Source organism: Triticum urartu, chromosome 3, assembly GCF_003073215.2.
Source record: "Triticum urartu cultivar G1812 chromosome 3, Tu2.1, whole genome shotgun sequence".
Lineage (NCBI taxonomy): Eukaryota > Viridiplantae > Streptophyta > Magnoliopsida > Poales > Poaceae > Triticum > Triticum urartu.
The window spans coordinates 515,774,374-515,787,279 of record NC_053024.1 but is presented as its reverse complement, the minus strand read 5'-3'; the positions used below and the strand labels follow the sequence as shown (position 1 = coordinate 515,787,279).

General features: G+C 47.0%; 2 protein-coding genes across 2 annotated transcripts; both read left to right on the top strand.

Moving 5' to 3' along the window:
- The first annotated feature begins 1,258 nt into the window (after nt 1-1,258).
- LOC125544726 (NADP-dependent malic enzyme-like) lies at nt 1,259-7,173 on the top strand. Its single transcript, XM_048708471.1, has 20 exons — nt 1,259-1,428; nt 1,567-1,901; nt 2,823-2,943; nt 3,015-3,089; nt 3,182-3,333; nt 3,413-3,518; nt 3,733-3,798; nt 3,876-3,971; nt 4,062-4,133; nt 4,255-4,338; nt 4,505-4,603; nt 5,028-5,075; nt 5,171-5,224; nt 5,323-5,421; nt 5,536-5,625; nt 5,711-5,788; nt 5,905-5,979; nt 6,066-6,156; nt 6,506-6,634; nt 6,728-7,173. Exons 1-20 carry the CDS (start codon nt 1,408-1,410, stop codon nt 6,814-6,816), a joined length of 1,980 nt encoding a protein of 659 aa, XP_048564428.1. The 5' UTR covers nt 1,259-1,407; the 3' UTR covers nt 6,817-7,173.
- A 2,648-nt stretch (nt 7,174-9,821) lies between these two features.
- On the top strand, nt 9,822-11,813 carry LOC125548598 (B3 domain-containing protein Os01g0723500-like). Its single transcript, XM_048712164.1, has 4 exons — nt 9,822-10,170; nt 10,390-10,846; nt 10,955-11,301; nt 11,374-11,813. Exons 1-4 carry the CDS (start codon nt 10,078-10,080, stop codon nt 11,641-11,643), a joined length of 1,167 nt encoding a protein of 388 aa, XP_048568121.1. The 5' UTR covers nt 9,822-10,077; the 3' UTR covers nt 11,644-11,813.
- The last annotated feature ends 1,093 nt before the right edge of the window (nt 11,814-12,906 follow it).

Sequence of the window (12,906 nt, the reverse complement as noted above, 5' to 3'; positions counted from 1 at the left end):
ATCTTGCGTGTGCGTAGTTTTTTTTTGAAATTACTACGTTACCCAACAGTTTTGTTGGTTGAATGCAAGCATAGACTCTACATGTGGCACGGAGCAAAAGGAATATGTGAAATTGCATCCTATCAATACCACCCGCAATGTGGCCACTCTCCAACATAGATGGTCCACCATCCAAGACAACTTGAACAAGTTTGTCGGCCACTATGCTTCCGTGATTGGCCGGAACCAAAGTGGGATTGGACTCGCAAGTCACGCAAGTTGAATTGCTTTTGTTTTTTCATAATTTGTATCGCTAGTTTTTATGTCACATTCTCATGATTACTTATTGTTTGATAGATGGTATTGGTGACTACTTTATACCAACAAACCGAGAAGAAGCCATTCGGTTTTAGTTATTGTTGGATGAAATTGAATGGCAAACCAAAGTGGATACAACTTGTGCAAGACCTCAAAACCTGCAACAAGAGGTTGAAGAAAAATGATGGCTCGAACTCCCAACAATCGATTGGATTGGATGAGGACTCGAGAAGGCCTAGACTTTTGGATCATTTGAGATTAAGAAGGAGAGGTTGCAACTTGCTCAAGACACAGAGCATTCGAGCATAATATTAACGGACACAAGCCTCTTTGATGTGGAAGGCAGAAGGTGGCTTGAGGGGGATAAGAAGAAGATCAGCTTGCATAAGGAGTATGAGGTGGCCGAAACAACAGACGCGGCAAAGATGGCGTTTGACGAGCGATTCATCGTGTTGACCAGCCATGGCCCGGACAATGAAATTCATTTTGGCATGTCTAGATCGTTAAATTGAGATTTATTTATTTTATACTCTGTTGTATTATTAAATGTGATGAATTTGTGCTATATGATCGACGCACATGGATTTGAGGGTTTGATGATGAAAGTGGTCGTCCGGCGAGACATTTGAGGGTCATTCAACGTTGTTCTGGGATGCGCACAGACACGTCTGCGAATGTTTAGGGGACCAGATTTGCTAAGTCCTGCTGTGATGCTCTTATAGCCTTAAAAAAAGGTCTCACTACAAATTTAATGTCAGATTTTTTAACACCGGCAAACCGAATGTTTTTTTTTTGGCAAATTACGTGTCATGAGCTTTTGTGATGCTTGCTGAAAGAAATTGCCATGCCGGTAAAAGTCTTGGATTCCATACTTAAAAATCTGGTATCTGATTTTTAGCATTTCCAAAGAGAAAAAAACAGATCATTTACCAAAACCTTTGATTTGTCGCACCACCAAACGACGAAAGACAAAGCAGCCACAAACCAACCAACCACGCTCAAGCTTCCACTTGTTTCCCTCCTCCCCGCTCCATCCCTTCCGCCGCCGGGGCGAGGCGCCTCGCCGTCGCTCTCAGGGCGGTGGCCGGTGGGGCCCGCTCGGCAGCGGCCATGCGCGCCCGCTTCCTTCCGGTAATCTCGCGCCCCCCACTCCCACCTTCGGTCCACGCCCAATTGCTGCCTTGGATCAATCAACAATAATATATTAGCTCCCGGCTAACCACACCATGACACCACCACCTTTGATAAACACCACTGCTCCATCACCAGCTACTAGCGCGGCAGTGGCAACATCAGGGGAGCAGCTCAAGCGGTGCGAGGAGAGGCTGCTGCGGGCGCCACCAGTGCGGGGAGACGCGGAGGGGGCTAGCGACGGCGGCGGCGAGGTGGTGGCACGTCGGTAGGAGGGGGTTCGCGGCATCGGCGGAGGCGGGTGCGAAGGGGGAGATGGAGAGCACCATGAAGGAGATACGGGGAGGCGGGGCGCCGTGCGTGCTGGACATGGACGACGCGGCGACGGTGGGCGGCGGCGTCGAGGACACCTACGGCGAGGACCGCGCCACCGAGGAGCAGCTCGTCACGCCGTGGACCGTCTCTGTCGCGAGGTGAGCGTCCCAGTCGGTGGGTTTACTTCGCTCGGTTCATTTTTAGGGATAAGCTTTCTGATCCGCCGTGGCCTGGGCCCTAGCGGCAGGTGTTTCTGTTACTTCCCCAAGGCAAACGATTTAGTAGGAGGTTAAGGCGTTTTGTGTCTTCTGGTTATCGGAATTTCGCACGGTTTTATCGATTCTCACCTGCCAATTTTTCATAAATTTCAGTCACCTAATGTTGCAGTATTGAACTTGGAAGTGTGCAATTTCAGAAGAAGAAAATAAACGCAATTGCAATCTTACTCTTTAAGTTATGTATATGATGGTCCGATGCTTCAAAAGATGACTAGGATGAAATAAAAAGTCATGCAACTTAGAAATAGACAAGTCCTAAAAAAAATCTGCTGAAGGAATAGTTATTGGTATTTTTTATCCTACTAGGCGGCAACTGACGACAATTAACAGGAAAAATGTTTTAAATCATGATACTTCGTGTTTTCATATGAAACTGTGATATGTTTTGATTTTCATATGAAACTGTGATATGACGACATACGAAATAAAAAATCATGCAACTTAGAATTAGACAGGCCCTTAAAAAAATATGCTGAGGGAATAGTTATTTGTATTTTTTTTATCCTACTAGGTGGTAACTGACGACAATTGACAGGATTTTTTTTTAAATCATGATGCTTGGTGTTTTCATATGAAACTGTGATATGTTTTGATTTTGCATCCCTGAGGTCGCCAAACTGATTTGATCTTAAGTATGTGGTAGTTGATACTACACAATAGTACTTCGCCTAATCATAAAACTGGCATGGTAGAATTTGAGTCATTTACCAATGGAAATGCATGATCACCCTTAGGTAAGGAGAAATTTGTGGGCCATATATATGCTCAAATGGAAATTCTACCTTGTTTGGTGTGTGGCAGTGGTTACAATTTGTTGAGGGATCCACGCTACAACAAGGGGCTTGCCTTCACAGAGAAGGAGCGCGAGACACACTACCTTCGTGGCCTTCTGCCACCAACCGTCATATCCCAGGAGCTGCAGGTCTGACAATTCTCGATTCTTAATTTCATTTGTGGGCTCATCTCTGATCCAGTGCACTAAGATATTATCAGGAGAGGAAGATCATGCATAATATTCGCCAGTACCAGCTACCTCTGCAGCGTTACATGGCTATGATGGACCTTCAAGTAACTGCTCACTATATTGTTCTTAGCTTCCATAGTGTAGCTGATGTGAGAAATCTACTTTGGTTACACTGTTGTTTTAATCCATATTGCAGGAGGGGAATGAGAGGCTTTTCTACAAGCTCCTCATTGACAATGTTGAGGAGCTGCTTCCTATTGTGTACACTCCAACTGTTGGTGAGGCCTGCCAAAAGTACGGATCTATATTTAGTCGTCCGCAGGGTCTTTACATCAGCTTGAAAGAGAAGTAAGTTTTGCTTCATGGATTTGTTCGTTGAGATTCTATTTACTGTTCATGTTCATATAGAATTTTGCTGGCTGTGTAGGGGAAAGATCCTTGAGGTGCTGAAGAACTGGCCTGAGAGGAGCATTCAGGTTATTGTCGTTACTGACGGTGAACGTATTTTGGGGCTTGGAGATCTTGGATGCCAGGTATTTTCCCTTTATGTGTCTGAAAATTTATGATGTTCATCAACTTGCTCCTATCTCTTTCAGTTCTAGGCCTTATGGGGGCACACTCATGTGGGCGTATGACTGTGGTGTTCGTGTGTCTCTACATGTCTCCCTTGTAAACAGGAAAAGAAAGAAAAATATATGGTAAACTGCCTATCAGGATCTTGTGCTGAATGCAATATTTTATATGCAGGGAATGGGGATTCCTGTTGGTAAGCTTTCCCTTTACACTGCTCTAGGAGGGGTTCGTCCATCTGCAGTAAGTTGTCAGTTATACCTACCTCTTTTTCTCATTTCTTGGTTGCATGGACTAACATGTTATTGGTATTCCTCAAGTGCTTGCCAATCACATTGGATGTTGGTACAAATAATGAGGAGCTTCTGAATGATGAATTTTACATTGGCTTGAGGCAAAGAAGGGCCATTGGCCAGGTTGGACAACGACGTTTTCTTCTGCGTGTATTCTTGACTCATTCCAGTTACAAACCTGAAATTCTTGATTGGTCTTTTTTGTGCTATCAGGAGTATGCTGATTTTCTGCATGAATTTATGGCTGCTGTGAAGCAAAACTATGGGGAGAAAGTTCTCATTCAGGTAACCTACATGCTAAGGAAAGCTATATTTTGAACAAAGTTTGGAAGCAGAAAATACATGCTGGTGTGAAATGACTTGCCCCATATTTATTATAACGAGTTAACGTCTTCTTATCATGAAGTTTGAGGATTTTGCAAACCACAATGCCTTTGATCTCCTTGCAAGATATGGAACAACCCACCTGGTATTCAATGATGACATTCAGGTACTGCAACTGAATGACTGTTAGCTTGGTTGTAATACAGTAAATTGTGAAGACAGTATTTGTAAAATATGATTAAATGTAGCATGGAGTTGCCGTGCCGATGTTAACTGGGGGCTGGGGCTTATTTGAATGAACTAATGTTGACTTACTGTTTAACATATTGCAGGGAACAGCTTCGGTGGTCCTTGCTGGGCTTGTTGCAGCACTGAAATTAGTTGGTGGTACATTAGCAGAGCACACCTACCTGTTCTTGGGAGCTGGAGAGGTCTCTTTGAGCTTTCTTGTTCTGACATATCACTAGTTTTAGTTCACACAAAGGGATCACTCTTGCTTTCTTTGGGCTTCAATGTTTTCTAAGTTGTTAGGGTATTTGTATTTTTCCCACCGAGTCATTTGTAGACCTCCAAAGCTGAACTCTACCAACTTGATTAACTAAATTCTCCAAATGACAAAGTGCACAGTTCAAAATAGTGAATGTGTCCCTTATTTGACTACACAATTTTATGTGTGCCAGCTATTTGCAGTTTTGTATTAAAAACCTTAAAATATTGCATCATTCCAATTTTATGGTTCTATATTATAAATATACATATTAATTTCATTAAGTTTAAGTTTCTATTCGTCGGTTTATTGGAGGCTGTGTAGCATATTTTCTCCACAAACCAATATATTTGCTCTGGTGCTTGCAGGCTGGGACAGGTATTGCGGAGCTTATAGCTCTTGAGATGTCAAGACAGGTGGTGCATCTTTTTTATCTTGGGTTTTGCTGTCATTTGCAGCTTGTGCACACATGTCATGAATCTGGACTGTCTAATAATTGTTGCATGTGCAGACAAAAACACCAATAGACGAATGCCGCAAGAAAATCTGGCTTGTTGATTCAAAGGTTAAGAATCTGGGAATATCCCGTATCTCTTTCAGTATTTTGGCCCAGAATTTCAGCGTATTCCTATTTGCTAACTATAGATGCTAATCAATTGACAGGGCCTGATCGTCAGTGCGCGAAAGGAGTCCCTTCAACACTTCAAGAAACCATGGGCTCATGAGCATGAGCATGTCGGCAACCTCTTAGATGCAGTGAATGTATGGGGGCACTTTTGAAAAAGAATAACCTCATGGGTTTACTTTAGTTTTTCTCAGCCACCTGAATCTTTGCAAGCTTCTCTTCTGACCCAAGTTTGTCTTCTGACTTTCCAGGCTATCAAACCAACAGTGTTGATTGGCACATCTGGAAAGGGGCAGACTTTCACACAGGAGGTTGTTGAAGCCATTTCCTCATTTAATGAGGTAATTTCCACCGTGCTAACTTGTTACTTTTGATTCTTTTGAACAATGAAGTTAGCAGATAACTGTGTTCTGAAAAAAAATGTAGATGCCTATCATTCTTGCCCTGTCCAACCCAACGTCGCAGGCTGAGTGCACTGCTGAACAAGCTTACACATGGAGCAAGGTAATGATCTGTATCAGCAGTCAACTTGCTTTATACTCGAACACTGTTGTCTTATTGATAGAGCTATGAATTGTTGTCAGTGCCGGCTTTTCTGTGCTAACTGACTGGCTTAACAGGGTCGAGCAGTGTTTGCAACTGGAAGCCCATTTGATCCAGTGGAGTACAATGGCAAGATATATGTTCCTGGCCAGGTTTGAACAACGAAAACTTTCATTCCGAGATTTTATCTGCTTCAAATGGTCTGAACTGAACTTTTTGATAATGGTCCTGGTTTCAGGCAAACAATGCATATATCTTTCCAGGGTTTGGCCTTGGGGTGGTGATGTCTGGGGCAATCCGTGTGCATGATGACATGCTTCTTGCAGCATGTAAGTACTCGCCGGGATGCAACATATCGCTTACTATTAACTGTATATATGTATTCACATTGTCACCTACATGAGCTTAAATCAGTCAGATAAGATGTGATAAGAAGAAAACAAGGCATTCTTGTCAACAAGTGACTGCTTTTTTCCTTGCAATAAATTTCTCCACCATGTAATTCCACCAGACAAAATACAAATTTTAGAATAACTACTATTTCTTTTGAATTAAGAAGCTCCTCGGGACCCAACTTAGTTTACATGAAACTGACATACGCATACTTTAGGTTTTCTTGAAATAATACTATGTGCTAATCCAGCAAACTGAATTTGATCCATTCCTTACCTGGAACAGCGGAGGCTCTGGCTCAGCAGGTCACACAGGAGAATTTTGACAAGGGGCTCATTTATCCCCCCTTCTCAAATATCAGAAAGATCTCTGCTCACATCGCGGCCAACGTTGCAGCAAAGGCATATGAACTTGGTCAGCCACCACACTTGCCAATGTTCTCAAGTTATTAAATATAAGTGATTACCATCGTCTTTGCTCACCATCAATCCGTCTCACCCATCGTAGGTTTGGCGAGTAGGCGCCCTCGACCGAAGGACCTGGTCAAGTATGCAGAGAGCTGCATGTACAGCCCGATTTACCGCAATTACCGGTGAATCCGCATTCATCCGGCTGTGTGCAGAAACTGTTTGCCCGACTACTTGCTTCAAAATCCCTGAAGAACACCACTTGTGGTTAAGCTGTGCAACCGGAGTTAGTTCAAGCTCTGTTTCGTATTTACTTCCTGTGCTGCCTATTCTGTGGTACTCCCTCCGTCCCACAATGCAAGACGTTTTTGCAAGCTATTTTGGGACGGATGGAGTATTTCGCTTGCCCTGGATGTGATGTATAAACTGCCTTTGTGGCCAGATAAGATAAGTCTTTGTATTTTCATCGGACAAAGTTATCGTCCAGTGCATGTGGTGGAGAAAGACAGGTTTGGAATAAAAGTTTCTACAGTTTCTTCCTCGGTACTATGGCCATTGTTTTCTGCAGGTAGTTGGCCGCATGCATTCTCGGCTCTTTGGTGGCGACACCAGAAAAGATTCTCCTCCTGTAGGCCGTGGGCACGGTGCCCATACATGCATGATACTCCATGTCCATGGGGAGATTTTGGTAGGCAGGTGCGACGGACACCAGGTAAAGATCATTTTTCTCAGCATGCTCTAAGCATATGCATGTCATTGCATGTTTTGAAAAGCAAAAAAAATAAAAAAAATCCAACGTGGTAGTAGCTTACCAAGCTATGCAGTGTCTGACGTGCCTATGATGCAACAGTTTGGTGCTTTCCTCTACCGTATGGCGCAATAATAATTGCGATCTGTGCATCTTGGGATGTATAAGTGGTGACCTTGACCGCGAGTTTTTTCTTTCTTAAATGAAGCTGTAAGATTTGCCTCATCCATTAAATGAGAAGAGAATAGAGTTTTACAGGTGATCCACAACCATGGCATAAAAATGACTCGTGCAAAACAATATTCCCTGATTTCTTAGCACCCGCGGTAATCCAAAGATTAGCCTCATCGGCTACAAGTTTGAGGAGGATTGGCGGCAGCACATTCTTATGGCGGAACACCCTCGAGTTTTTTTCATTTCATATTGTCCAAGAGACGAGCACGGTGAGATAGGCCATTTAACTGCGAGGGTAGTCGATAAGGCTCGTCTCTTGCGGTTTTGGGTGTAAATGACACTGTCCAAGTCCCCATGCTGGTTTCCAATTCGATCATCATTGTACTGTGGCAGAAAGCTGCAGCTAATCATGGGGCAAGACGCTGGCGACAATTCTCATCTGATTGAGCAGAGACCTATGAACTGTAGAAACGAATCTAGGTTGGCTAAAGCGAGATTATGCAGATGCAAATTGAGACTCTTGCAATTTCTGCCCTCCCATACCATCTTGTAGTACTGCTAGCCAAGGGATGAAATAAAGGGTGCACTGCTTTTTTTTTAAGGAATAAATTATATTCCACTTAGACTAGGATCCTAGCCATATCGCTAGTCACCACACCCTTGATTCCTTGAACAAAATCAGGGGCTACATCTGCCCAAACATGCGGGGATGTTCATGACCAGTCCTCAAACATGGTTTTTTTTGGGGTCATATTTTGCCCAAATGAATGACTGGAACCTATTTGAAAATCCAATTATTCACCGAAGAAACTTAAATTAAAACACGTTGAATTTGGGGGATGATCAGGCCTTAAACTTTCTCTCATAGCTTGAGAAGATGCACATCTTAGGCACTTGTCAACCAGCCATGCGTAAAATCATCATATAACTTCTATTATTGGACAGTTTTACTATGATCAACCATCAATGATAGATGGTAAATCTTTGACATGACAACGGATTGAAATATACTCAGGAATCCGAAAAGGCGTGATCTCACACAATGATATTACTGTACATGCGTGTGCTTTCCTGTTGCAACTGTACGGTGTTATTTATATATTAGCAAGTGTACTATTTGTGTCATTATTGTGTCGTCTTTCGTGACCACTTTATGTATTCTCGACTTATTTTAGAAACATTGTCGTTGCAAAGAAGAACTGTTCGTACCTAGATTATAGAATACGGTATTTTGTGTGGAAAATAAAGTGGAGTTTTCAGCAGGAGCCGGCACCATAAGTTACATGTAGCACATTTTTGTCATATTATTCTTCCTGAATGAATCAGTGGAACCTCTTTGAAAATTTCAGTTATTCAGCAGAAGAACTTAAATTAAAACACATTGAATTTGGGGGAGGGAAAATCCAATTATTCATCAGAAGAACTTAAATTAAAACACATTGAATTTGGGGGAGGGAAAAATCCAATTATTCATCAAAAGAACTTAAATTAAAACACATTGAATTTGGGGGAGGGTCGGGACTTAAACTTTCCCACATAACTTGAGGAGATACACATTTTAGGCACTTCTCAACCGGCTATGCGTAAAACCATCATATAACCTCTAGTATTGGACATTTTTACTGTGACCAACCATCAATGATAGAGGGTAAATCTTTGACATGACAATAGATTGAAATATACTCTATAATTTGAAAAAGGGCGATCTCGCACTGTGATATCACTGTATATATGCGTGCTTTCCTGTTACAAATGTACGGTGTTATTTATATATTACCAAGTGTACCATTTGCGCTATTATTGTGCCACCTTTCGTGGCAACTTTATGTATGTTCGACTCATTTTGGAAACATTGTCGTTGGAAAGAAGAACTGGATGTCGTACCAAGGTTATGGATACCGTATTTTTCGTGGAAGATAAAATGCAGTTTTGAGCTGGAGTCGACGCTATAAGCCTCATATAACGCTTGGTTTTCAACATATCTACATTGGAAGTGAAAAACTTGGGGAAAAAATAATTGGCCTGTATTTTGATATTTTCCTGAGAAAAATAACTCGCGTTGCATGCAGCAAGGTTTCCATGAGCGAAGTGCGCGGTTGCTGTCAAGAAACGCGAAGTGCACTCACTGGAGCATGGGCCCAGGGGGAGTTTGCACCCATGGTGGGGCCAGATGGTCAGTGGTAATAGTCAGTTTACTCGGGTGAACCAGTGAAGTGAGCATTTTGGGCTTGAGAAGTTGAGAGTGGCCGAGTGGGACGGTGTGTTGCACAGCACCCTGGTTTCCGGGGGGCTTTTTGGCGTAGTTTAATCATCGGCTGGCACTGCGCGCGTGAAATGAAATCAGACACCGCGCGCTCCACTCCACGGAGGCTGATCGCCGGCCACAGCCAAAAACCACCCCATCAAAAGCCGAGCTCTCTCGTCTCTTTCCCCGGCCGCGGTTAATTCCTCGCCCTCTTTTCCAGTGCCCTCGGCAGGTTTAACCTTATCGCCTCCCTGGTCCGGTGTGTGCGAAGCTCTTCCGATCGATGCCGGACGCGGAGAGGCAATCGCCGTTGGCGTCGGCGGAGAGGCGGCCGCACTTCTTCAAGGTGCTCATCGGCGACTTCAAGAAGCGCCTGGTGAGTGCACCATTCACTTCACGGACGGGTACATGTGTTCTACCTCTGACTTGGTTCGCCAAACTGATTAAAATTACCGAGAACAAAAAACTTGCATGCCAATGTATGCATGAACGGGCCACGCTCTCAGCGAGGCATGCATGCAAGAAATTTTGCACATAGGATACGTCGTGTCCTCTCAAAATGACTCGTCCATGCATTGCATGCACGCAAATGCAGAAGATCCCGCCAAAGTTCTGCAAGCACATCCCCTGGGAGGCGTCCAGGAAGGCCAAGGGCCTGAAGGAGGCGTCCATGGCGGCCACGCTGGAGGGCCCCAGCGGCCGGACGTGGCAGGTCGTCATCCGCCGGACCGCCGAGGGCACCTTCTTCACCGCGGGCTGGGCCAAGTTCGTGCAGGACCAGGCGCTGCGGGAGCTGGAGTTCCTCGTCTTCCGCCACGACGGCGGCACCAGCTTCGCCGCCATGGTGTTCGACAAGTCGGCGTGCGAGCGGGAGGACCTGCTGCTCGCCGGCGACGCGCCGCGGCCGCGCAGGAAGCGGGGCCGGCCGAGGACGGCGTCGCGGGCCCTGGATGAATCGACTGGCATGGAGCTGGTCCCGTACCGTGCGCCTGCCGATCGGCCGCCCCAAGCCGCGTGCTCCGATCGGATGCCGGAGTCGGACAAGTCAAATGGTACATGTTCCCTCTGTTTCTCTTCCTTCTACATAGCATTCAGATTTGGCTTCTCAGACGCAATGGCGATGTGTTCCGTTCAACACAATGCATGTAACGGTCTTGCAGGATCAGCCGGGCATCCCGGCCCTATGAAGGCCGAGGTGGGCGCCGGCGAGCTCCCGCTGTGCTTGATCGCCGCCCCACCGTCGGCGTCGGGGCAGCTCCCGCCGGGCCACTTGCCAGCCGGGACCAAGGACGGGTGCGCGGTGAAAACGCGGAGCATCCACGGCGACCTCGCGGCGGCCAGCATCCCCCCTTCCGTGAGGAAGTACAACGGGTACGTGTCCCGGCGGCGGCCCGTGGCGAGCGCCGAGCGGCAGCGGGCCATGGAGCTCGCGCGCGCGTTCCGGTCGTCGCTCCCCTACTGCGTCATCCGCATGAGCACCATGCACGTCTACTACTCCTTCATGATGGTGAGCGCCGGCCGAGCAGCTAGCTAGCCCGCCCCGTCAACTTGCCAAATGGCTGACCGTATGTGCATGCAGAGGTTCCCCACGGGGTTCTCGAGGCAGCACCTGCCCCGGGAGAAGACGGAGATGGTGCTCCGGGACCCGGGCGGCAAGGCGTGGGCGGCGCTCTACATCCCCAGCACGAGGGACCGGCTGTCGCGCGGGTGGTGCGCGTTCGCGCGCGGCAACTGCCTCGAGGAAGGGGACTGCTGCGTCTTCGAGCTCGTCGGCGCCGCCGAGTTCCGCGTCCACGTGTTCCGGGTGGTCGAGCCCGCCGTGCCGGCGGTCAGGCTACGTTTAGCTTGAGCTTTAGCTGCACGCCTGGAATTACCTGGCGCGCATTGGATCGTCTGAGGCACTCTGAACGAAAGCAATTAATCCGAACGGATAATTACTATTCAAATGCACACTCAATCAAATGCAATGCTGGATCATTCGTCTCCTCTAGTAAAATGCAATGCAGTAATTTAAGCTGATGACCGTCGGAAGTGTTTTCTCCTTGCTTGGTGCCCCGGTGAACAAAGTATCCAAGAAACTTGTGTGTAATCTTCATGTGGACAATGCGGAAAAGTAATCGCAAGAACGTAGAAAAGGTGCAAGTCGACGTCGCTCGTGACAAACCGTGAAGGAAATTGAACTAACGCAGCCTCACCGGCTGCTGCTGCTGCTGCTGTACGACGCCGACGCTACAGGTGGACATGATGTGGATAGATTGGGCTATTCCTTTCTTTACCCACTTGTACTTGTCGTCCCTGCCAACCCCCAAACGCCGTGCGCTCGCCGCAGCCGGCAGTGCGGGCGAACCCGGTTCGGCGAAAGTTGATTGGGACACGGGCTTTCGCTCATATACCTCAAAACTGTTTTCCGATTTCACTCTCTCATTTTTTACCTTTTTGAACGGTCTTCCTTCTTCTGGACCGGCTGCAGCGGCGGGGTCTTCCTCATACGGCCATGTGCTGTGGTGATCAGCACCATGAGATGAGACCATCCAACATCTGCTACACGGTTGCGTTGCTGCAAGGCATGTTTGGACGTCCCTCCTAGCAGTGAGGAAAGACTGGGTGGGGATGCCAGATGCGGACTCCGACCCATGGGGTGGTGTGGTGGAGTGCACACGGGGTGCCTGCAGCTGCGAGCACGGCTAGGAATGTTTGGACCTGCTTGATCCCGGTCTAGGAGCATCTCCAGCCGCGTCTCCAACAGGTTCCTCAGGGCGACTTTTCATGCCGGCGTCGGAAAAAACCCTCAGTCGCGGCCCCAAACCGTCGAAATCCTCCGGCTTGATCCTTTTTTGGGCCCGACGATCCCAGGCCGAACCCAGCACACTGGGGGGGGGGGGGCGGTTGGGGGCTCCGGCGGACGGAAAAACCGCGTCTGGGCCATCACTGTCAGGCGAAAACGCATTTTCCACGTCCAGATTCCCCCTCCCCCCGCCCGCCCTCCGGCTGCCTTGCCGATCTTGGCGCCGATCACCCCCCACCACCGCTAGATAAGCCATTCCCCTACCGGAAAAGAGAGAGGGTTTCGCCTCGGCATCCTCCACCCCCTTCCCGAGAGAGCTTTCCGGCG